The sequence below is a fragment of the Branchiostoma belcheri genome, unplaced genomic scaffold (genome assembly GCF_001625305.1).
Source record: "Branchiostoma belcheri isolate BF01 breed outbred unplaced genomic scaffold, Haploidv18h27 scaffold41, whole genome shotgun sequence".
Classification (NCBI taxonomy): Eukaryota; Metazoa; Chordata; class Leptocardii; order Amphioxiformes; family Branchiostomatidae; genus Branchiostoma; species Branchiostoma belcheri.
In genome coordinates, this window is record NW_017804032.1 from 309,019 (window position 1) to 335,471 (window position 26,453).

At 40.3% G+C, this 26,453-nt stretch overlaps 1 protein-coding gene across 3 annotated transcripts in view; it reads left to right on the forward strand.

The window, feature by feature from the left end:
* Positions 1-965: 965 nt before the first annotated feature.
* The window catches only part of LOC109477817 (fibronectin type-III domain-containing protein 3A-like), a 63,141-nt gene continuing 37,653 nt past the window's right edge, over positions 966-26,453 (forward strand). Inside the window, exons 1-2 of one of the 3 annotated variants that reach the window (XM_019779228.1) lie at positions 966-1,999; positions 7,259-7,524. In XM_019779228.1, coding sequence (XP_019634787.1) covers positions 7,356-7,524 — 169 coding nt within the window. In that variant the 5' untranslated portion in view covers positions 966-1,999; positions 7,259-7,355. Of the gene's footprint in view, positions 2,123-7,258; positions 7,525-26,453 lie in introns of all 3 variants that reach the window. The other 2 variants (XM_019779227.1, XM_019779229.1) reach the window with 2 other exon arrangements.

Below are 26,453 nucleotides of genomic sequence, written 5' to 3' on the forward strand. Positions count from 1 at the left end.
GAAAATAAAAGAGATTATCCATATAGGTTTTTTCTGAAATGCTCGTGTTTTGGCAGCAACAAGTTAATTAGAAAAAGTCTTGTAGTGTCATGTTCCGAGCTAAGTTTTGTAAAATTTCATTCATCAATGTACTAGTATTAAAGTTGAAAATTCATTGTTTGACATATAGGCCAGTCTAGTATGTTCATAATGTTGATCTTGTGGTTTCTGTGGTAACATTTGGGCTTGCCTTTTTCTCTCTTCTTTTGCTCGCCTACCCCAGATTTTCTGCAAAAAAAATCTGGGAACCAAGATATTGAATTGACGTGGCCTAAAAAGACGTTTACAACTTTGTAAAAGACAGCGCACAAGTCACAGTTAATACCTCAAAATTAGATGTTTTGAAAGTTCAACCGGCACAAACACGAAATGTATATAATGTGGGGAGGTAGTTTGCTGTATATAGACCTTGGTTTCCTAGATAGGTCCGGGAAACGGAGAATTCCTGGAATAGCCGGAAGTATTTTGGCGAATTGTCGCGTGGGTGGAGTCAGAGCAAACAGTGCAGTATGAACAAACAAAAATGTATAATACGCAATACGTAAGCGTACGCGTGTTTACTAACTAAATTAAGAACCAATTCTATCATATATCTTCAACAAATACAAATAAGTGATAAGGAACTTGTTTAAGCCTTTGTTTATTCATAAAATACGGGTACTCAAATTGGCCTATTGGCCGCTATTTATTGACGATACAGGTTGCATAATTGGAGTACTAACAAAGCCATATATAAACATCGTATTCGTAATATAGGAGCAGAAGCCATGTATTTTATCATATTACTTTATATTACTTTATATTACATTATATTACTTTACTAAGTTTTGTTACTATCTGAATAGATTACCTACATGCTGTATCTGTATGTATATATGGTTTGCGTCACTGTCTTTAAAAAAATACTAAGTACTAGTAACCTGTCCTATTCCTTTAGGGTATGAATGTACTACAAAGGCTATAAATTATCATCGTTGTTGTTACTATCAACATTACTACTGGATTCATTATCATTAAATCAAAGACTCATATTTATCCAATGGATTATCCATTTTTTTCAGTTCCCATGGTCTGAAATTATTGGGGAATCTCTCAATTTATTTTAGACACAGTACAAGCCTATTAAAATCAAGCAGTTCCCAGTCACTACAAGATAGTGCCATCCTGGTAAAAGAGCACAGGAATATACTATCATAAATATAAACAAACAAAACAAATAGGATGCAAGAGAAATTAATGGATGAATTGTTCTGCCCATAGACGCCCATACAGTTACAGCAAACATGAATATCTTGACTGCTTGCCCGTTTTGAAAGAAAGCACTTGTACAAAATAAAGATGGCTAGAATTTCTAGAAGGCGATCGACGAAAACTCACTTGACGTTGCGTTGGCTGTTGTGAGTGGGCTTAAATTCCACCCTATTCGACATCTGCGCCCTTGTACATTTGTAGTGTCTGCCAACCAACGCGTGGAGACTTGAGGCTATATATACACGGATGTTCCTCAGGCACGTGTGAAGCCAGCAGAGGCTCGGTGTTAAAGTGGAGGCACGTCCTACCTTCGCAGCTCAGGTATCACGACACAGAAGAAAAACTGCGTGCGTGGAAGTTCCACGTATCACTCAACGTGGCCATCAAAACAGGCGTGGGTACTAGTAATTCCACAGGTAATTCCACACTCCAATCCTCCCCATCTGTTAGAATGTAAAGCGGTGCGGGATGAAATTGTGAGAAAGACGGAAAAAGAGAAATTCTAGAGCTTTCTAAGGGTAGATCTCGAGGTGATCCAGATCACCTATGGTCACTCGTCACGTCTCACACTTGGCGGGCCGAGCGCTGCGATTGGTTCATCTCCTGCGCATGTGCAGTTACTGCAGTCAAGATGGCGACGGCTTTTAAAACTCTGGAGGTAGGCACCAGACGGAACCCAGATCTTCAGCACATTTTTGCCACGTTTGAGGTCTAAGCTTTACTGAGTTTGTTATGTGTTCGTTTTGTGCTTGATTTCCACTTTGATTGTCGATTCTGGACGTCCGTTGGATGCGCGAGGGGGACACATTCTGGGCGGCGGTAAACAAAACAGGTAGGATTCAAGTTGAGTGGCACTGATGCTGATGAAGTCGGCTGAAGAATTTTCACCAGGAGTCCGCCAGATGTCTGTCCCCGCCCCGAGCCTCTTCCCCGCCAAGCCCCGGGCCGAGTTCCGACCACATTCTCCTGGCTGAAGTCTAGCTGGCGGCTTGGTTGGGAAGGGCTGGGAGGCGCCGGTTGCGCCCAGGCCTGCCCGGGTCTCGGCTCGGGGCAGGCCGGCAGCTGGGGCGGGGTGTAGGGTAACGTCTGGGGTCGCCTCCGTCAGACTTGACCCATTGTCTGGCCGGGGAAGTTTCCTGAAAACACTCAAGGGGCGACGGGCTGGGGGTTTCCTTGGGTTTCGGGAAGTCTAAGCTAGCCGAGGGGGACCGTTAGATTGTCTACACGTTGTCAGAAGGAGGGGACAGCCCTCGGCAGATCAATGCCTCCCGCTATATCCCGAGCTGTGCCGCCCGGTCTACCCTGTATATTTACACTGCATACTTGACCCTGGTGTGACTGTAATTTCCTATCCACCACGTAGAAAGACGGCCAGATTTTGTTCTGATGAAAGGAGTTTAGCGCTCTCTCGAGCGTGAAAGTGTTTATACCATTCTGTATATACTTGGGAATATTTGTAAGGATATTTATCTGGGAGCAACCAATGGGTACCCAGGGGGGTGCATTGGTATGTGTGGATAATTACGTTGAACTGAATGATGGCCGACACCGAAGTTCAGTCCCAAGCCCCAGACACACAACAGTGTACGTCAAGACTAGGAAAAGAAAGGCTTATTGTTCGTCGCAGGGGCTGCTACTGGTTTAAAGTAGTTCACCACTGTTGAAAGCCAAAATGGAGGGAGTTGGAGTTGCCCCCTAACACTCTATACCTCAGGGATTTCTGCTGTTGTGATCTCCACATGAATTCTGGCACATTCGTCCTAATTGTAACCAGCTCCAGTGGTCAAACAATTTCACCAGAGGCCAATCGTTTTCCTTTGTACAAAATTTACAGTGTGTGAATTGATCTCCTTTTCTTTTACATGATAATATAGAAAATATGTCACAAAAGAATTGGCCCTCGTCAACTTTTGTTGCTTTTTTTCTTGGCATTTTCTCAGGGAAAGATCAAGAGATAATAATTCAAAGAGGGGAAAATGTGCATTTGATTTGCAAGACTGTTGGGGAAAAGGGACTGAGGCATCTAAAGAAGTTGGGAATTTTTAGGGTGGCGAAATGAAATATCTTGTCATAATCTTACAGTAACCAATGTAGATATTCAGGAAAGTTCTTGAGGTAGAAAGTTTGGCAACGAATAGCTTTTCATAAAAGAAACCTTGTTTATATAACCTAGCTGCTATTTGCATTGTCCTGCTGTGAATATTTATGATTTTGCATTATTCACAATCCTGTTGACATAAAAGAATGCAAACACTGTCAGTAACTTCAAAGTCCCCAATTGTTCTAAATATTTCACTCAGCATTTCAGTAATCTTGCCAATCACATTTTACAATGCGGCACAAGCCCTCTAGATATCCTATGCATTTATTTCTTGAAAATGAAATACATTTTTCTGTGATCAGAAAAGGAGTCTTTAGTGATGACGTTGACAGAATGACAAAGCACAAGGTTATCGGATGACCTGCAGGAGCATTGGTGAAAAAATTTTGATTGACAGGAAATGAGTGCTGTTTTCAATTGGTGGATAAATACCTTCCCCACACTGTTTAGACAGTCAGACCATACCAGAGGGAACTCTCAAGTTTCACATGTCATATGTCACTGTTGGAAAGAAATACATTATTGTCAGTTATTGTGTGGTCTCTCTAAGATTATTTCTGTCAACTCAAAGTTTATATCTTGGTTGGTCTAAACTATGTGTGTCTGGTTTTATTTGCTCTGCAAATGTTTACGTTGGGTTGTTGTGCATTGTCTATAGTTTGGTTTGACACATGGGCCAGGGCATGCCTGTGTATGTGAAGGTATTTCTTTCATGGCATGAAGTATGAATGAAAGGCCGGCCACTTGAAAACTAATGTTACACCCAGAAGTATCATGTTCTTGTCTGACCGCCCTCTTTTGTCTTTGCTTTCACCCTTGTAGCCACTAGTAATCCTGTGTCTCTTTCAGTGAACCGTGGAGGGAGAAGTCAGCTGGCGTGTCAGATTTAAAAGAGGGAGGGGAGCGCAGAACTTAGGAGGACTGACTTGCGTCTCTTTAGTAGACTGAAGAGGGAAACCCTGGGTACTAACTGTAGCATTGCCTGAGATACCAGACATACCTGCAAGTTTTGTACAATCCCCCAATCAGGTGTAGGGTCAGAGGTCGGGTGACCCTGTTCTATTCAGGACCACAAGTTGCAATTGTATCTAGGCAGACTTCTGTTTCCTGGCAATTGGCCCCACTCTAGTCGTGCATGGGACCTATCAGAGGACATGTCATGCTATTATTTGTTACGGCTACTACCTGACACAATAACAAGGGTAGAACCGCCGGGTTTTTATGAGGGAAAAGCTGCGTTGCTAAAACGTTATTTCACCCAGTTTCCCAGTGAAAGGGGATATTGTAGCCCCTGGTGCTAACACAGAGAATTGGCCGGGCGTCAGAACTTTTGTTTAAAGTTTGGGTGACATAAATAAGGATGCTAGGACAGCTTCCTGGGTTGGGGCCTGGAGTTTCCTGGAGGTCGGGGGGAAGGTTTTTCTTGTCGCAGTCAGGAGAGAAGTTGGTATGTTCCAAAATGGCAGCTGTTCCAAAAGTAGGGGGACAGAACCTCAGCGGAAACCTGACCTTTGAATCATCATCGTTTTTCCATAATAATACGCTCTGATTGATGCTGGTGCCATTTCCAATGCTGGAAGTATTTCTGGGGGTAATATTGGCATGGCAAAACTTCATTGAATCGTATGATGACAGGTTAAATCTTTGCATTACCTATTGAGAAGGTAAAGGTGCTATTAAGCCATACCAATGAAATTTCCAGGTTGATTGTTTTTAGATTTATAACATATTATGCTAAAATCAAAGATTCAGTCTAAAGTTTGTTTAAGGGAGTTGATGCAGTCATATATACAAGTTTTCCTCTTACTTATTCCTTAGTTGTCATGATGTCTTTTTGCTTGATCTTTACTTAAAAAGATGCCTGAGAACCAAGGAAATAAATTGGAATGGCCTTATCAAGGCACAATTATTGTGTTTAAGTGGTGTGGTTAGCTGATTCATTCCTCAAGGGAAGATTTGCATGTGGAAGGATGTCACATCCGTAGTTCCCAAACCCATGTTGTTGTTTCCGGGATTACAATTCATCTTTCAGCTAGGCTCTAGAAAAAGGCAGAGAACCCAAAAGAAAGTTTTTAAAACTCCCTATACACTTTTTATATGGTATGAGGCTTTCAAAGGGGTTTAGAACAACTTTCTTTAAAGTTTTAAAATCTCAAAAGCATGTGTGAAACACAGTTACACATTGATGAAGGTTAGAATTAGACACGTAGGTAATTATGAGATGCACTTTGCTTTTCAAAATTTATCCAGTTGCTACTGTAACAATTTCTTGTGCATGTGTAAAACAAGGAGCCACACCCTACATCTGCTTGGAGAATCTGTGAGCTGAGTTGTGTTTACCAAATCTCTGGGGTCCCCAGCCAGTTTGTCTCTCAGTGTCAGGATGTTATGAGTTACCTTACGCTGACCTTTGGTCGCTGGTTTTATCACGTGTTCTGTGCTGTTTGCTTGTTTTCAGACTAGATGATCATGTGAGTATGGGAGCTCGTATCATTTGATTAGCAGCACTTTTGTCATATTCCTTTATTTATGATAGAAGTTGGTTTAGTATGGTTTGGTATGGTGTTTCATAATCATATGCACTACAGTATTTCTTGGTGTGTTAGATACATTTTTGCGTTTCTTCATTGATACCTCCATGATTGTTGATAGAAATGTCTGGATAATTTTTGAGTTATGCAATATTTATGGTAACTGTCAGTCAGCCCCTAGAAAGTAAACAATGCATCAAATTCATTGCCATTTCTTTTGCTAAGTTATAAGTGATGAATATAAATATAAACTTTCATCAAAATATGATATTCCAGTAAGCTCTTTTGGTATATAACGGTGACAGACTAAGCTGTTTATTATTTTGCTGACTGTGCTTTTAGAGGTTATAGGATTAAACTGTATTTAAAGATATAATACACAGTGAGACTGTTTTTACTTTGCATGATCTTCAGTCCAGTACTGGCAGTATCTTCAGGCTTCGTGGTGAAACTTAAAAGTGGTTTGTCACAGATTTAACCTTTACTGTGCAATGGTAGCCATTCGGCAGTGACTTGGTACTGTTTATGGAGTTTTTCAGCAAGGAGAAGGTTGTCTGTAAAAAGAATAATGCTGAATCATAAAATCAACATGAAAATGGATGCAGGGAGTGAAAATTCAATCAGTACAGTTTTTCTCTCACTGTATTTGTACTCTTTTTCCATCTTCTGTCACTGAATTTTTACTTCAAAACATCTGAGAATCAAGCGAATAATTGGTGTGGCCCAACAATAGTGTTACCAGAGCAATTGGTTGTTTGTGTTGTAGTAAGTTGTATAAGGAAGTGTGTGTACATCCTGTGTAATGGGAGATGTGTGTTCTTGAAGGTAGCTGTAATCTCAGTGCTTAGCCTTGAACAGTCTGCAAGTACAAGGTAGTTGCAGGGGTCAGGGCAGTGTTTGGTGTGCCTGTGCCTCCCAAGTATACTAGTAGTACTGGTAGTAATACATAAATGCTTGTTGTTTGTATTCCCTACTACTAGTACTACTACTACTAGTACTAGCACTGGTTTGCTCCTCTGAATGTCTGATTGCTTTTCTGTCCAGTCGTCTAGCCCCTTTGCCATTTTAGATAGTTAGTTTACATCATAAATCATTTGGGGTATCAAATATTATTTGAGTTGGAGAGCAGTTTAATTTTTCACTATGTAAATAACCAACTCAGAATGAACTTTCTCTCTGTCTTTCTCCCTCTCTCTCTGTCTGGTCTAACGTCTGTTGTTCCCGTGTTCCGAGGGTTAGACGTACTTGCACACTGATGCTGGGGCTTGATGGTAGCTCGCCCTTTGCCTCTGTTCTGAACTTTCATGCTGACAATTTGTTCATGACCTTTTCTCAGATCTAAGTTGAGGACCTGAGAAGGGAACCGACACATTTCAAGACTGGAGACTCTCCTGGTGCCGCCGCCCGCTTTTCCACACTTCCGGGGCTTCTATATGATGGCCACAACGCCCAAGGAGGCCAGCCCACCTCTGAATGGCCCCATGATGCACCCTAGTATGAATGGATCGGCTGAGGGGCCTCACCAGGTCTTCTATCTGCACGTGGCTCCAGGGCAGATGTACACCATCGCTACCGAGGATGGCTCCATGCAACAAGTACAAGGTCAGTGTCATCGTCATACTGTGAATCATGATTTTTTTCGCAGTACTTTTGTATGTGTGGTTTTCGTGGTCAGTTCTGTGCCGTGAATTTATCATTACTATGAACAAATAATTTGCCGACTTTCTTTCTTCTGCACCTGCCGCCACCGCGAATATATAGTTTTGCGAACATGTCCATTTTTTTCAGGCAGTGAAATTTTGCTACCATGAATATAAAGTGATTAAAGCCTCCCTTTCTTTTGCTAACTTATGTTCTTCCCTACAGCTTCAAATATTTACAAAAAAAGTTTTTGTACTGGTTGTGAGATATAGATGGTCACTATTACCATATAAAGTGTTGGCTACTACTATGAATCTATTTGTTTAAAAGTATATTGTATGTAAGCTTTGCAAAGTTTGTAGAAAAAACTTCCCCCTCCCCAGCTAGTAGTCTCATCCACCCTTCCATCACACTTATTTTTGTTTACATTCCGTTTTGTCAGATCATTTATTATTGACTTGAAGAAAGTCCTTGTTGTTTCTCATAATATTAAAGTATTTGTACATATTTGTTTATCAATATCATATTTTTAAAGTCATTGATAAAGTCATGACATGGTTGAATGGGAGAAAAGTAATTTTTCTGGAATTTTTATAAAAAGTAAAATCATAATCTATAATTGGCTGTTTGGCTGCTACATTATACATGCTGTACTTAAATGTTGTATAAAGCACTTAAATTGATATGAAATATAGAATTTGTTACAGGCATCTCAATCCTTCACAAAGCACTTATTTTTTGTGAAGAAGCATAATCCTTTCCTCCAGCCATGTTTAGACAACAAGCTAATGCTTTGAAGTTGACATTTAACAATATTTTCTTATCACAGAGACATGCTTTTCTTGTTCACCTGATTTAAGCTGGATCAAAGCATCCCTAAATGTCAGAGTGGGAAGTATAAGAGCACAGGTTGTGTGGTATTTATTGTGAGAACCTTTCAGTTCTTGAGTGGTGTTGGAAAGGTCGGTATAGGAGGCAGGGCCCAGATGGTTTAGTTACAAACGTAATAAACATTGTACAAAATGTATGAAGCATAGGTGGCTGGTGGGTCATTGTATTAGCTAAAGAGTTTGGTAAAACAGTAGGATAAGAATGCTTCGCATGCCTTAAATTCTCTCAATCCTATGTCAGTTAAAAAAGGTACAAGCCATGTTATGAAAGTTCATCTTTTCTGGTAGTTATATGTTTTAGATTAAAACTTTGGTTTAATCACGGCGTAAAGCTGGTGTGTTACGCAGAAGGGCGGTTATACCGGCTACAGAGACAATGGATTGTTCTCACCTCGAGTTTTTGACCAGTCAATTTTTGTCTTGTTAAATGTTCAAAATCACAGACACAGCATTGAAATTTGTTTCAACTACGAATGGAAGGGTAGGTCATTCAGTGGTTGCTCTCTCAGTGGAATAGAGGTATATCATAATAGAATCAAAGTATGTTGAGCCCTAAAAATCTATTGAAACGGCTTGGCTGTATCAAAGACAGACAGCACGGGGAAGTTTACATAAAACAGTGCTGTGCCTTTCCTGTTTTTGCATGTTACTGCAAGGTCAACACCTCCAACCATGGCCCTTTGTCTTTACCCCCCTGCTGGTGACAATGGACCACTTCACACACTTCTGACAATCAACAAACACTTCATAAACAGTTACAGGGGATTTACGTTTCCTTTGTTCAGCACTGCTTTTATTTGCAGGGGTTTGACGCCTAAATGGTCACGATATATGTAGTCAAATGGAGCAGAACATTGGGGATATGCCCAGAAGTTTTCATAGTATACTATAATGTATAGGGAATACAAGATAGCGAGGAATGAATGAATGAATGAAGATCTTTATTATACATATTTGTGCCATTGGGCTGAAGATACGAAAAAGATTTAGTATGATATTTTTTTACTAATATGATTTTTGTATGAAAATATAAAAAATATTTTTAAATGATTTTGATATGAAGATACTAAAAGATTTTAGTATGATTTTTTTCACTATGCAGTCTCTCTGCACTGTCAAGTGCAGGGTTATCATCACAAACTTTTTCATAATTCAATTTTTCATTGACATTACTTGAAAATTTTCATTTCCTCGTCATATTAGTTACAGTGCTATGTGCTACAACTCAAGTAGCAAAATGTGCATGTACTGTTACCAAGGTGATTATTACCATGGTAACAGCAAACATTCTCTGCCATTACAATCCTGTATTACTTGATAGTAAGCTGATACTGGTACCACCTGTAGCCTAGTACTAGAGTTATATAATGGGAAACCAGTTGCTTATATAACCTGTTACCTTCCATGTTATCAGAAGAATGCTGTTTATTGGTGTGTATTTGTTTATGTTTATGTAATAAAGTCCCTGTTAATGACTAATGACAAAATACAAGTTGATAAAAAGTCATTATTTGAAAGCTACACCTATTATGTCTTCCATAGATATAATAAGGTACACAATTTTATATTGTCTTGATTTTCAGTGATGAAAAGTATTCTTGTGGTCACTGAGGTGTTTCATTTTTTCTCATCTTTCTAAGTTCTTTTTAGCATTGTTATATTTATTTTTCTTCTTAGATAAAAATGTCTATTCCTGGTTTAGGTATACCGTTTCGGGACATTTTGTTGGTAAATTGTAAACAAGACAACATGATTGTAGTCACTGCCTTGTCCGGAAATGCTTGTGGCAGGTGTACAACTGATTTTGCATCTTCAGTTGGACTTACAAGTGCTTTCCCCTTCTTTGAAGTGTCATGGCACCCATCTTGAGGGTTTTCGAAACACTTTAAGGTGGTGTTTTGGACATAGCGATCTTGTTTGGAATGCAGCGGCCTTGGCTAGTAACAGCTCTCCTTACTCTCCAAGCAGATGTTAGAAGACAAATATCGGGACGCTTTTCTATATGACATGTTAGGAAGGTGTTTTAAGGCAGTGCAATTTTTAGGGCTTGGAAACACGATTTTTTAAAGTCAACATTCTAGTCATTTATCTACATACAGAGTTGAAACCACAGACACTATCCCAATGTATATTGGTCCTCATTCAGCAAAAATTTCCCAAAATTCTGACGGAAAATGGTTACTGGAAGGGCCCTGGGCTGATTTTTAGGGTACCACCCAGAAAATAAAGGACTCATCTTGGGGCTTGTTTCTGCAGTTGTAAATGCCAAAAGTATGAAATACTGACTCAAATGTGCTAATATGAAACACTATGTATCAATATCACAAAGATTGCCTTATCCACAATATTTCCAGTTTTGCTGCCCCTTAGTCGTATTGTATGCCTTTAAAACAAACATGGAACTAGGATAATGTCTTGATTTTGTCTTCTTACATCTGCTTGGAGATTAGCCCCTTCCTACCTGCTTTGCAAATGGCTAATCTTAGATGAAGAAGTAATTTGATCCTGCCAGTATTCATGTACATTTTCAATGGCTTTTAGGCTAGAAGTCCAGATGGAAGGTCTCTAGCAGTGTAGGGTTTTTAGTAGGAGTGATTCGGTAATATTATCGGCCTTGTTGTACAGCTACCTAGCATGTCTGGGGGATAGAATACCAACACCTGAACACACAGATTCAAAAGGGGCTAGTGTTTGTATGCTCAGCTTGGGTGTCTGTTCATGTGAGCGAAATTATTGCAGAAACTTCAATTTCAAGTTGAAGGGAATGCAGTGGGGAGGTTTGTAGTCAAAAGAGGTTTGTAGACAATATCAATTTAACTTGTTACCGGTAGTTGTTGGATTTTTCAATAGAAATAAAAGAGCTGGCAAAATAAGAATAGAAACCACAAAACCAGAAAGTCAACATACCAGGCAGTTTATTTATATTTCAAACAATGATTTGTAACAGTTTAATGCATTGATATATGGAAAACTGTAACAGATAGAAAGACCATGAAAAAGAGAATGAAGAGAAAAAAAGAGAAAGAACAAACAAAATTAAATTGCTATGGCAAAACTTATTTTGTCCAAGATAATGTCATTGAAGCAGTAAAGTGAACGGCTTCCATCCAGTGTAAGACTTCTACTGTACTTTGTAAATTTGATATTTAACACAAAAAATACTAATCAATGTTGGTAAACACAAGGACATCAACAATATGGAATTATTATCTGTGAACAAAAACAACAGCGCTTGTTTGTAATTAGATTGTTTTCCCCTAAGGACTTCATAATGAAGACAAGGAAAACACTTGCCAACCCTGAGACCAGACTGTAAGGTTTGATCTACTCAGCTCAGGACTCCAACTCTTATCAGTAAAATTGTAAGTGTGGTGGGATCTTTGATACGTGTTCAAGGTGTAGAAAGAACAAGGCCCTAGACTTCCATCCCATTCAAGAGAACCTCCCTAGTCCAATTTCACTGGTCAGTAGAGAGGCACAGCATCCAGGCCTGATGTGGATTCGAACCCAGAACCTCTAGTTCCTGTGTTAACTAGCCTAACCACAAGACCATTAGCCACATTAATCACATGTGATACTGGCCACAGAAAGATGACCAGGGATGACCTGTCCTATAACTGATATTGGTCTCCTGTCCTGTAGTCCAGGGGCAGAGTTCAACCTTCTTCTGTCCATCACTTTGACTGGAGCTCTTCCCTCCACATGCTCATCTCAGCCGACCAAAATTCCGCCTGGCTCCCAGAACTGACAAGTTCAGGACCTAGGCGCGGTGCCTGGACCTTCCTGGGCATGCCCACTTGTTGAACCTGAGTTAAGTCTCCTTGGAAACCACATGGCAACGACCTGTCGGATGGGAGAGGTCCGTCTCCCCAGGTTTACACTCTAAATGTTGGTTCTGAAGGAGGGGAGGGTATCGGTAGGTCCTCATTATCTACATAGCTCAGGTCGGCCAGTTTGTTGTATAATAGGGCGGACAAGATGGTTAAAATTCCTGCCGTAGCCCGGGGCACCCCACTTCTGTTGGGAAACCTCCTTAGCGGGCGGATCTGATTGGCTGTTTGGGTGGATAAATGGCAGGCGGCCAGGGAGGATGCTGGGATTGTTGTCCCAGGTGGGTAGCGAGACATCACCGTCCCCCTCCCAGGATGAAAAGTGGTTCCTTTGTGTGAGGGCAGCGCCCACTGGGACTGGAATGCCTGTCTTTTGTGGCTGAATGTGTTCTGGGTAACCTCTTGTGGTTGGTACAAGTGGCGAGGCTGTCAGCAGATTTCTCTAGTCTCCACCAGACCAGCAACACAGGCTGAAAAATAGTCAAATTTTAGCTAAATGGGGAGAATTATTCGTCAGTGGGGTTTGGCCACTGTAGAGTTAGCACAGTTAGCACAACTATTTTTACTGAATCTATATCTATCTATACACAACCGCTTAAAAAGGCATATTGGAGGCTAAAGTCCCATTCCCACACGTCCATTTTTCTCAGACTGCGAACTTTTGCTACCTCGAACATAAAGCGATATACAGTAGATTGGCCCTAGTGAGAACACTCCCTATCCTGATTGAGATGAAGCCGGTTAGCACTAGAAATGACTAGATGGTAGCTGAGCTGGATTGAGACTGTAGTGTTGAAGAACCCGTTATCAAGAAGAGTAAGGGTAACCCAACGACTGTCTTTCCCCGCTTGATCGATGACCGGTGGATCAAACTCGAGGTGTCCCCCTCCCGGAGAATCTCTGGTGACATCTTTCCGCAAGACCCCTCTTCTGAAGAACAGCTGGTGGTGAAACGGTGGCAGAGATCGCAGCATTCTATCTGTTTTGGAAACAGACATGCCGATCCCACCAGACATAACACAGGAAAGATAGCCTTTCAACTCGAGGAAATGCCAGGCTGGTCCAACCTAGTATAAAACAGCTAGAGTGGCTTCATCATGTTTTCGTGTCAATGGCTATTTTTGTGAATGACTTTATCAGTGCAGAGGTAAAGGATATGTCTTTATAGCACAGCAATTTTCAATTATGTTATAAAACCATGCCAATTTGATTTTTTTATTCTCGGATTAAAAAAAAGCACATGTCTTCTCATGATAACATTGATATCATCTTCAAATACATGTGTATTTGAAGTTCAGAAGGTATAAGTGATCATTGATATTATTTGATATTTCTGTACTGTTTCGCTAACAAAGCAAATCGTCTTCCACAAAGAGATAATTACACCATTAAGTAGTTGTCAATAACAACACCCAGATAAAAGGACCCTGTGGAATGGAACCAGTAATTTGCACTGCATACTCAGACAGGGAAGGTTTAAGTATAGGGTCAGAGCCAAGTTGCCAGATTCTTTTCTAGATCCGTCATCAAAGGCTCACATGTAAGTGTTTTCCAAAGGATTAAATTGTTTCAAGAGAAAATATCTAAATGAAAATGATGTATAGATTATAGGAACGTTGTGCTTTTTATAACTTTAATTTCCGGCCATGTTTGAGTGAAGGAGAAAGAATGGTTTCTTCCAAGTAACAGACTTTTTCAATTTAGCCCAGACAAAACAGAAGACACAACTCCAGACATCTAAGACACATTAAATACAGGTAAAGATTCTGAAAAGTTTGGATAATGTTAGCCTAGATACCAGACTGTTTCCCAGGGCTTACATAGGCTAGCTCCTTGGCTCCAAGGCCTACTTGCCCCCAAGGAAATTTTACCAAAGCCCATGGGGCCTTCCTTGAAAAGCTGGCCTTTGTAGGCCCTGGAAATAGTCTGGAATCCGGGTTAGAATAATGTTATCAAATTGTACTAATTATTGGGCCAATTCTCTCTTGAGAATGTTTTCTAACTGCCAGATTTGGCCAGTGCTGGCCATGACCTCTGACACAGTGACCTTCCATCTGAAGTTAAACTATAACCTTTAACCTATTGGTTATGCGCATGTTGTAGTCTAAATGTCTGTATCTGTATCTGTATAGCCGGTATAACCGCCTTTCGGCGTAACACACCAGCTTCGCCGTGTATGGCCGTGTATACTATAGTTCCAAACTTACAACTACAGCTATCAGTAGGATACCATGGAAATACTACCTTCACCTGTACCTAGAATTCTGTCTTGGTATCTGTACCTGATTTATATAGCCAGATGTGTTGCTTTGAACTATAAATACAGTTAATCTTAAATTGTATCTAAAAACCTGTGCTAAAACTCAAACAAATGTAGTGATAGTGCTTACATGTCTCTTTCAAGAGCTATATATAATCTAATCTAGTAGAGTGGCTTCAGTGTGACCCGTTGTATCAATGTATGCTTGTATGTAATACTGTGGTGTTTAGAGGACAACTCAACCCTTGTCCAGGCGCCGTTTATTTATCCTAATGCTACAGTTCGCCGGCTCATTAACTCTGTTTTCACAGACAGGGGTTGGCAAGAGAACGATTGTTTTAGGCTGAGCAAAACTGTCAATTTGGCTGTCTTCTACAAAATCCTAGGATCTTTCCATAGGAGTTGGTGAACAGATAAAGCCGGAAGGATATTTTTAGACATCAGGGATTTCCTTTAGAGTTAGACTTAACAATGTATATGTCTGACATCAACTCTTGGCTGGAACTTGTCCGCCTTGTTGGCATTACTTTACAAGCAATCATTGTACCTTTGCAATTAGCCTTTTAACACGAGTTTGTAAGTGTAGTTTGATTGTTCTAACCAAGAATGTAAAAAATCATGTTTAAAGTGCATTTTCTCACACTGAAACTATTGAAGACATCTGTTGGGACTATCTGAGTTTGTTAAAACTGAAGTTTTCAAACTCTAGCCAAGATTTCGACTCTCTCATTTTTGTAACCAACTACAGGTAAAAACCAGTAGTCACACATGGCCTAGTTGTATCCCACCGGTTCCTGAAGTTAACTTTAGTTTGTGAAAACAGTGGAGATCCTTTGGAAGTCTGGCTAAGACTTCACAGCTCGCTGGTCTGACAGGAGGCCCACTTTGTGACCTTGGGTTTGTATATACACGCCCCGCTGCATCAAAGGCTCCGTTCCCCTGCACTTTGCACCCCTGTACCCAATCCCTCCAGCCTCCTCTCTGAGAAAATATCCAGAGCACCCAGGTGGGGGGAGCTTGAAAAGATAGACCCCTGGATGGCCCTGCAAGATTTCTATCCAAGGATCCCCTGGTTTTCCCCTCACCCTCCCCATGTATTAGCCCTGCTAGACTGCCCTAATGGTAACCATATGGTTGGGCGACACCCTCTCATCATTTCCACACATCTCCCAGTGTTTATCAGGCATGCAGACCAACCTGTCAGGTATCATTTATCTCACTACTGCCCCCCTCCCCTAAAAAGTATCAGTTAGACCAAGAGCATGACATATGCAAGAAATACTGCATATTGGACTGTGGAAGTTGCGACTCATCCCTGCCTGTATAGTGGACCAAAGAAGTAAATTAAATTGAATTTTTATGACATGTTCTTTGATGCAAATCTAGAACCAGTAAAGATTTGACTCAGTCAAATTTGGACTCTTTTATGTTTCCAAATTACAATGTCGATGACCTATTCTCTTTGACTAGCTTTCATATTCTTTTATACCCTCTCGAGATGGAATATCACTAAAAAGGATAAGTTCGAACAAGAACTAATTCTGTGAAAGCCTTCTTCAATTTCAAAATGGATTTGTTTCACTTCAACAGTATGACACGTAACCATTTACGCTAGCTGAGCATAATTATGTGAATAAAGATTAGATCACACTAGTGCACTGTACTAAGCTGGATAATTATACAGATACGGGTCTGGGCCCTAACATGAAGTGTACCTCACTATCTGACAATATTTTGCCATAATCTAAGACATATTGTCAATTCTTAAACGTTTTAAACCAAATCCTTTGCTTACATAATCCTTGTCCCTGTCAGATCCTCAAGACTGTTAAGACCCTCCTGGTAGTAATTTCCTCTCAAGATAGTTATCTTACAGTAGATAAAAATATTAGCAGCTATAAGATCAAAGCACCAGTGTTACAGTGAACCGCCCCCTTTGAGCCTTACAATAACAGCAAAGAAAAGATAATTTCTACCCGACAATGTTCTCCAAACAGCTCCAATCCTGTAATACATGCCGGTATTGTGCAGGAGATGACATTTTTATTGGATTTAAGACCTCTGGTGTAGAACCAAAATAGCTGCTTATCTGTGAAAGCCTGAGGATTAGGGGACGGTCCCCTGGGTATTGATAGGGAAATTCATACTGGTTAGGGATGAACCAGTAATGGTTGTAGTGGGAGGAGACGGTGTGATGATATCTGGATAAATTTGTGCCAAGTCATTCTGTCCGTCTAGTATTTTTCCAGCTTCCTGTATTAAAATTTTGCTTAGAAATTCTCTTTTAATCCCTTTGCGTATGCATGGTTCTACAGCACCAAGACATATTTTCTTGAAGCTATAATTATCAGCTTTGATACCTCTTGCTTTCCGCTAGAAAAGCCTGCTCTGTAGCGAAAGGAGGCTCTATCTAAACAATGGTGTACATTTTGTAGGGGAGGTAAATTAGGGTAATTACCAAAGGGTGTGCACAATTTGTCTTAATTACCTGGGTGTGTACAATTGGTCTTAATTACCTGGCTTAAAAGGATAATTGCATTAACTATTACAGGGAACGAAGTACTCAAGAAGCAGCATTTAGAATGTTGAGTGGGCCGAGCTTTCTCACGATCCACACTCTGCCTTCCAGGAAATAGCCCAGCCACATCCTCTCTCCACAGCTGGCTCTCTGGCTGTAAGCCTTCACGGGATTTTAAACCTGCAAGCCCGGGGTAAACAAGCCCATTCTGGGCCCAAACCGCAGTGTCCTGGTTCGATGGGTTCCCTTTGTTCTCAGGTAGACATCTTGGAAGTGTTACTAGGTCAGGTCTGCACTCAGTAGGTGCAGTGGCAGTAGGGAAAGGTTCCATAGGTCGTAGGGGCAGTGGGTTGTTAATGTACTGTGTCTAGGGCTAGGAATTGGAAGATAAAACCCATCTCTCTCCTTCCACTGCCTTTTACCACCCCTGCTGAAGTCAGGTACTCATTTTAGACCTGGGTGGAGGGAGGAAAGTTTTGTAAGGTGCAGTGCCAAGAAGGTCTAGCTTTATGTGGCAGTAGGGAGTGCATTCTATGGAAGGGTCATTAGGGACAAACCATTGATACAGAGGGGGTTGCATTATAGAGGGACAAACCGTTATATACCAGTCATTCAGGTTGAAGAAGAATGTATTATGGAGGTTGAATTTGGACTTCATTTTCAGATTTTGTAAGCATGAGAATAAAACCGTCGTGAACATATCAAGTTACACAGTATTAGTAGCTGTTTCCTTTTCCTGACCTTGTCACAGTAGACTACAGTATCTGCACAGTGTCACGAACTTGGGAGAAAGACCATTCTACATAAACGGTGGGAAATAAAAACAAACAAGTATTCTGGTAGCAGGCTTTGTAGTTTTTATGCATCCTTATTGTAAGCCTTTGTTACGGCATTCGTCTCAGAAGTTCAGTAAGCAAGCAGTTCCGGCATGTGTTGTCAGTAACTGGTCTATGAAAATAAGACTGAATGTGGGGTACTATGTGGTGAATGGGACCTCCTGCCCCCCTGAAATTAAATCCCACCAAACTCAAATCAATTTACAGCATTCAGAGGAAACTAAATTTACAACCGCTGATCCCTACTGACACTTATACTTCCAATCTTTTATTGAAGGATGTCCGGAAATGCCACAAAATAAAGACTAAAAGAGGCAGCCCAGTTGTTTCATAAAAAATTGGGTCAACCTTAAATCATGTCTGTCTAGTGGTCATTCTGATTGACCATTGGACTCAAAGGTCAGTTTGATGGGCTCCCTCATCTGTAATGGTGTAGTTGTGGTGTCAGTAGAGGCCACTCCAGGGCACAAAATGCATTTTTTGGGAAGGTGGTCTTGTGGCTAGGGTTATTAACTTAGAATCTAAAAGTTCTGGGTTCGGATAGCTTGCAGGCACTTATTTCCTCACTTGACTCAGGTGAAAATGAGTACCATGCTTCGGTAGGCATGTCTTCTTGGATGGGACATAAAGTTGGAGGTCCTGTGTCGAAAGCCATACTCTAGCATATTAAAGACCTGGTACACTTGTCAAAAAGAGCGGGGAGGGGGGCACTCCATTTCATACTGTGTTCATGAGTGGTTCAAACCTTACAGACCTGTCTGATGCAGCTTATTGGATATCCCAATAAAGTATCAAGTATCAAGCTTGTTCTGTACAAAATTGGTGTGTTGCACCTAAGTCAGTTTTCCAGTTATGCGAAAAAAGGTGCACTAACCTTAAGATTCAGAATGGAAAATCTTCAAAGCTTATGACCAGTACCTAAAGCTCATGACCAGTACCTATTGCTCTGTTTGATCTACATCATATGTGTATGTCCTGAAGTACATCCCCACTGCTTCCATGTGTATGTGTGTGTGTGTGTGTGTGTGTTTCAAGTTGTGTGTTTTGAAGGAGAGTTTAATACAGAGATTAGAGGAGTGGATGAAAGCAACAGTTGTTGTAGGAGCTGCTCCAGGGAGGGTGTATCAAGGATGAATGATTGACTGTTACATCCTGATTTCATGGTCTCCAACACTGTACAGCAGATGTGTTTGTAAGTGGTGCTTGGGTTGTGAAATGGGTTTAGTGAAGAAAAGATATTTGTAGTTTGTTGCCTCTCTTGATGGTTGTTGATTGTGATGCAGGTATAATCTTATGCATTTAATATATTCCTTGCAATGTTTGTAGCAGATTTATCATGCAAAAATGAAGGGATAATGTATTAAATTTGTAAAAAAAATGGGAGAATGCAGAGATATTATATTTTATGCACAGAAGAATATGGCAAGTTGGCAGCCTGTTTTTTCAAAATTTTTATTATGTGCAGGGAAAGTACTAAAACTGCAAATATTTAATAAAAACACGAAACCAGAAATATTTCTTATTTTACAGTATGATTCTCTAGCTGAATCAATTGCTTTTTTTGTATTCTTGCTTATCTTGAATTTTCATGCCAAACTACTGGCTACTATACCTAGAAATTATATGATTATATACAATATCATGTAATATCATATTGATATCATAATCCATTGTCATTGGTTGCTGCATGCATTGATTGACTGCCATCAGAGGTCGTTCACCCCAGAAGAGGTCTGATTACCTTTGACCCAGCAGGGATGTGGCCTTTGACCTCGTGGCAGGTTGTTTGCTTTTCTGTGTGGATAGAGGAGCCCAAAGTCGCTGAGCTGGCATTGTTGTTGCCAGAGGAGAGCATGTTTATTTGTGATACAGGAACTTGGGCTGTCCTTGGCCACTGCCCAAGCAGCTTAAACGGAGACGTTGTCACCTTACTAACAGAGCAGTGTGCACTTGCCAAGTTTCCAACTGCCTGATTACTCAAGATAACAGTTACGCAAGGATTGATTTTGAAAATGGTCATACGTTTCAGGTAGCATCCAGCACTATCTTTCAACCATGTTTTTGTGTATTATACACAACTAGTCACAGTTGAAATGTAGTGGATGCAGGTAATAATTATTATTACCTGGATGTCAAACCTAAAATTGGTGCAAGTACTTTTGCAAAGAGTACTATTTTTTTTGGTGCTGTGTGTATGTGGATATCATAACTTGACAAGTTGTTGATGGATCTTTGTATCTTTATGATATTTGGTATGTGAGCAAGCCGCAGGTGTGAGCAAAACTAAGGATAATGTTGATTATAGCCCCCTAGTGACATTCTATAGTACTGCAGCAGAACTTTTCACTAAACACATTGTGAATACTTGGGAAGGGGAATTCTCATTCATGATCAATAGAAGTCCAAGTTTGTTCCTAGGAGATCTTACATGACTCTTACAAACACGTAGGTGTTCAGTGATACTCAGTGCAGATTGCAGACTTGTATGTTATGTCTAGCGCTGAGGACAGGCACCCAGGTTCTTTCAAATGAAATAGAGGGCATCTCAGTTGAACATCTCCATTTCTTTTGTAGTCGGTCTAGAAATATTTTTTTCAGACACTGCCCCCCTCCCCATCTATCGAAACCTTGTTTTTTTCTCTCCTTATTATGGAAGAACAGACAAATGTACTTTTTCGTTCCCTCCCTTGTGATAGGAAAGTTGTTCCAAATCTTGTCAACATGTGTCCCCCTGGCAGAAGACAGGATGTATAAAGTCAGGGCCTGTATTGTGTTACCTACTCTTGCTGTTTTGAGACACAGCCAAGTCAGCAGACTGCTCTTCTGTAAGCATCGGGAAGCAAAGTTCGCAAGCGAATCTCAGGCCAAAGTGGTCACACCATGTCTCACTTTGGTAGGACTTTTGAGTGTATGGTCTAAAATAGCTGGTCATCAAGTTCTAAAATCATGTATTTATAGTGATTATAGGTCCCTATCATCAACTGATACAAAATGTATTTGCTATTACAGGATTAGTTAGGTACAGTAGTTATGTATGTGTGAAGGCCAGATGTCTTTGCTGAGCTTTTCAAACTTGTGGGAGGGATTCTTGAAAGAAATGTCTATAAACACTGGAAAATCGATAAATTTTGAAGCAAATTTTTTTTTTACAGAGTATAAAGACTAGAAAATTTTGACAGAAACACTGCCAGTCTCTTACATACCCACAAGCAACAAGAGAAATACATGTATGACTATGAGACCACAAAGTTGGTGACATGTGTATGCAATTTGGATCGTAACAAGAACTGAATCATAGTTTGCAAATTTGCTCTCTTTTTCTGTATGACATCTTAGAAGCGTCCCATTTATGTACCCAAACTAAATGTCAGTTTCTGATTAAGTGCATGTAAGACTTAATGTGTCTTATTAAGTAACCTTGAGGTCAAATGGGATGAGCAGGTTCAGATGTAATGTCCTGATGAAAGGACAGAATTTGACTTAAAAAGATGGGAGTTTCTGTCAATTTTATGAATTTCACTGAAGTTTGCTGTAGCTCTGGACCTGTATGTGAAGTTGAGGAAAAAAGACTGGCCTAAGCAAAAATACTGGTTCAAAAGTTGTCCTTGAATGCTCGAGTAAACATGAGAATGTACCATAGGTTACAGTCCCTCGTGTGTGGGCACAACAATCGTCTGTCACTCAAGGTAGTAAGTACACCGTTTAGCAAGGGACCTCCCAGTAGTGGTCTATATTATATTATGGTAATTGTTTGGAATAAAATAAGATTGTTTAGAGTCTTGGATGTAAGCTTTGAAAGTGATATTAAATGTTGTACTTCTATTTGCCGGCACACCTAGAGTTTTGACCAGTGGGCTGTAAAAGTTGCCATGTTTTTTTTTTGGTGCAGAGGGTCGGGGCAGTTTAAAAATATTTGCTATGTGCTGTAGGCTTATTCTATCTTGATGAAATAGAGAGAAAACAAATTTTTTCATATCGCTAATGCATGAAGGTACAAACATTGTGCAGGGCACCAAGAAAGAATGTCTTCTTACCAAGCCTTTCTAATAAACCATCTGGCATATTTGGGTCAAGGTCATAGATCGACCTTGACAGAAGCCAGACATGCTCTTGCAGAGTCATGTGACTTACAGGTGGGAGATTTGTCAACCTTTGACTCTGTTACAAAAATAGGGGCCTCACAATAGACGACCTGTGTTCCAAACAGTTCCAAAGTCCAAACGCACTGTTTAGAAAACAGGAAGGGGCCAGATTTTATCAAGTTTACACAGGATCAGGCTAAAAATGGCAACCCTGTCAATATTGCGGTTTGGTTTCTTGTGATCACATGAATGTTTTGACCTTAGAACTTGTAGGGTAAGTGATATTAATTTTAAACACAACGTGTTGATTTATATATAGATCTACTTGTACATAGGTTAATTCGTTTATATCCACTTGTTTGTTGTATGCATAGTTGTAAAAGACCTTGAGAAAGTTGCTGTACATTTGTTGTGTCAATAAAGATTGTTACATGTGATATTTGTGACCATTTTAGGTTTCAGTCCTATAGAGTAATAGACTATAAGCTTATAATTATTAATAATACTTGAAATATCTATTTGCTAGAAAGTTACTACATGTATGCTCAAATAATTTTTATCTCAAATCATTATTTAGGACATCAAATATCATCTCAAGAAGCTGCATGTTAAATGTCCAGTTTCTTACTTATTCAGTTATGTAGAAAGTCTTATTCTGGTAGCCTGGATACCAGACCCATAACATGCTCGGCCCAGAGTTAGCTGTGGTGTACAGTTGTAATTTCCTAAAGGGTATGTTGGGTCGAGGAACTAGCCTATGCAGGCCCTGCTAATAGTCTGGTACCCAGGCTACATTCCGGTACCTTTCTGTAAGTTTGGCCAAAGCTCGGCATTGTTTCATCTGTGAGTGAATCCGGAGTATGCGATGAGCCTGGTGCTAATCATTGTGGCTTCTTGGAACCAGGGTCTGTGTGGTCCATCCTCCCGCCTCATCTGTTCATTAGTGGACTGGTCTAATTACTCAAGGGGCATTTAATACAGAGAAAAGGGCTATATTAAGGAACCATATGTGGATTGAATTTTTAGAGACAATTTCAGGGCAGGCCAGCATAGCTGGACTTAAAAAGTCAATTTTCTGCTATTGAATCAGTTCTATCGCATAGTATTCTGATTATGGGCAGTACCCATAAATTAAAGAGACGCCTCGCATAGCTTGCTATTAATTATAAAATGGTGACAAAAATGTGCAAATGGCAGTAAATCACTAAATATCGATATCAGACAGATTTCCTCATTCAGAGTATTTTTTATTTTGCTGCCCTAAAATTGCATCGGATACCTTGAAAGTTACATGACTTGATTTTGGGTGCATGTGGAAGGAGGGACAGTGCTGACAACATAGCTTTGAAACAGAGACAAAGAGCTAGGAAAAATAAGAAATTTGCCTTCCAACATCTGCTTGGATAAGACAGGATATTTCATTGCCTTGGGCTGGTTTCCCTTCCTTCCGAGTGACCTTTTCACCTTTGTGCTGATTGGTCCCAAGGGGCCACCCTTCAAATTAATGCCAATTAGCTTCCTTTGTTAGTAACAATAAACAGGATATATTAGGTGAAATTAGGTCAGGGGTTAAACACTACTTATCAAAATGGCTTTCCAGCATTTGAAAAAAAGAAAAACTCAGATTAATCTTTTTGTTTTGTTTTCAGAAAACATTTTTTGAACCTTACGCAGTCTAAAATTTTGTAATCTTAACACCTGGACCTGAAAGAGTTTATTTCTTCACTCTCTCTTGTAAGCAGTTCATGCTTTGATGTTATTTTCTGTGACACGGTGTTTGGAAAGATCAAAGCCAAGGCGGGTAACTGAAGTGGCTTGTGTACAGAAGTGGTAACTGACAGTCCGGGCAAGTGGTTACGATTTCGGTGCAGGAGATTTTGCACAAGGCTCAATGAATAGTTGTTCCACACAGTGCAAATTTGTCATCTTCCTGCAACAAATGCAAGGCCTTGCCAATTTAGTTTGTTGATTCTCGGATTGAATAAAAACAAAACACGTTGAACTGAGTTTTATGTGGTCAGTTTCAACTACATGTACATGTTGCTAGTAATCAGTGTACTAGCCAGCCTGCATTTTTTCCGTCATCTCAACCCCAGTTCTCGGATGGTCTGGGTGCATGAAAATTTTGGAATCTGGACTCTCTGAAATACTATTTCCTGTACTTTGAAGGCCAAATTTTGCTGGTAGACTAATCTTGATTTGATGACATCTCTTTTTATATCTTGACATACCGATTTTTGCCCATCAAAGATGATGATTTGCGCCAAATTCATGTCGTGTTCCGTCAAATGATGGAAAAACTTGGAACGCTGGTTGTAATACTCAGTTTGACTGGGAAGATTGACTGTCAGAAAGAAAGTCCCTATGCTAGCCTGGAAGGAATGACTACCAGCCTAGGTGTAGACATATGCCGGGATATTATGACTGTGCAATATGGTTCAGTCTTTGAACCTCTGTAGCCATCAGGCCAGTAATTTCTCCCTTACCACAACACTGACATCTGGGTCTATTTACACTCATCTACTTGTAACCACAGGTGAGCCTCCCCAGCACCAGCTATAAATGGTGTGTGCTGGGCTGTCCGGGATGATCCAGTATTGGTTATGGGGGAGGCAGAAGCTGGTAAATTTTGCAGGCCAATTTTGCTGGTAGACTAAGAGTTGACATCTTTACACAGTGATTTTTGTCTAAATTTTCCTCCCTGCTCCTTATTTCTTGACTTTTTGTTGAAGTTTGTTAACAAATGTAGGAGAAGCAAGAATATAAATTGTTCTTGCTTAAAGATGTGAACAAGATTGTAGCAAGTGCTTTAGAAAAAAAATTCCTTTCAGTGTGTACTGTACAGTATGAGTCCATATCTGGTTTCCCTATCTTGCTAGGATCATTAGCGATTGTTCCCCCAGGATCACTTGCACTCAGTAATCAACATAGCGAGAACATGTAGTCCACAGACTGCTCAGATGGGACCTCTCTAGAGCAGGTCCCTCCCGGACACTTAGTTTCTTTATCCCAGTGTTTTGTACACATGCTGAATCCCCCTGATACCTGGCCTTAACCTTGACACCTTCCCTTCTTCTTCCTGCCTCCAGTCTGTTTGTCCACCCACTCCCAGTTCCAGGAGGGCCTGCATGGGGGTTAGCGATTACAAATTACGCAAAATTTTCGCCGCCGGTCACGAATTACCGGGGTGCGTTAAATTCTCAGAGCTGATTACAAATTTACGCTTTGCAGCTAATGTACTGATTATGAATAACGTTAATTTTTTGGAGGCTGCCTATGGATTACGGAGACTAAAAAGGTCTAATTACGCCTTACGAAAAAGGGCAGGCAGACCCCCTTCCAGACTGCAGCTTTTCAACTGACTGGAATGTCCTAGTGCCATGAGTGCAGGGGTTTAGGCCTGGAGCTGATCTGGGTATAATAAATATGTCACAATAGTGTGTCTGCTGGAAGTGAGAGTTACCTTTCAGGTACAAGTTTGCCCTGGGATGTAGATATTGGTCGTAATTGATTATCATTATTGATGAGCATATTTCATTTCTGGGAAGCAGTGTAATAGCAATCAAATTTATGAAGGTTCTAACCCCCCCAAAACATCCCTATGCTGGTTGAAAGACAGCATAGGGGGTCCAAAGACAGCATAGAGGGTCCAAATCACAGCATAGGGAGCCCCTAATATGCTATGTTTAAAAGACCTAGCAAGAAGAAGAACACTACAAACGGAACTGAAAACCTCTGCTTAGAGAGTAGCTCCCTCCCTCCCTCCTCCTGACTCTGAGTGACTGCTCCTCTGTGGGAGAATGTTTGTTGTACTAGTGTGAGACATTCCTTCTACTTGCAAGCCACAAGGCTGTTTGCTCAAGCTGGAAGGTCAGAGGTCAAACTTGAGATGCAGGACTGGACTCGGAAATGGGAGGGGCAAAAACCAGGGGCCCTCTGAAATAAAAGGGTCCACTGGAGCTTGTGGTTTAACCTTTGGTTAGTTAATGTAAACTTTTCCGCTGTCACTTTGCTGTCAGTGCCAATCTAGGAAGAGTATTCAGTTCTATCCAGTATCTGTCTAGCTATATTGTATCTACATGTATTTACGATTTATCTACCTATTAGTCAGTCATTCTATTTATTAATCCAACTTTCCATTTTTGTCAATCTGTTTATCCATAATTATAATTCATCAATGATAATTCAATAGATAAATTAAAAGATAGATCATATGTGATATATGATTCACCATCTATCTCTCAGTCAGTTGATTACTGAGGTTTGATCAATCAGTCTATTAATTTTTTACTGACTTGAGTTGATTGATTGTCAGTTCAAATTTACAGATGTCAGGTATGTCAGACATCTGATCATAGTCTTGGTGATAAGAGCTGTGTGCAGGTTTTGGTATAGCAGTTAAGGTACAGGTGTTTGAGACAGGATTTACAACCAACAAATGAACTTGGCATAGCCTTTGTTGCAAAATTTGTGT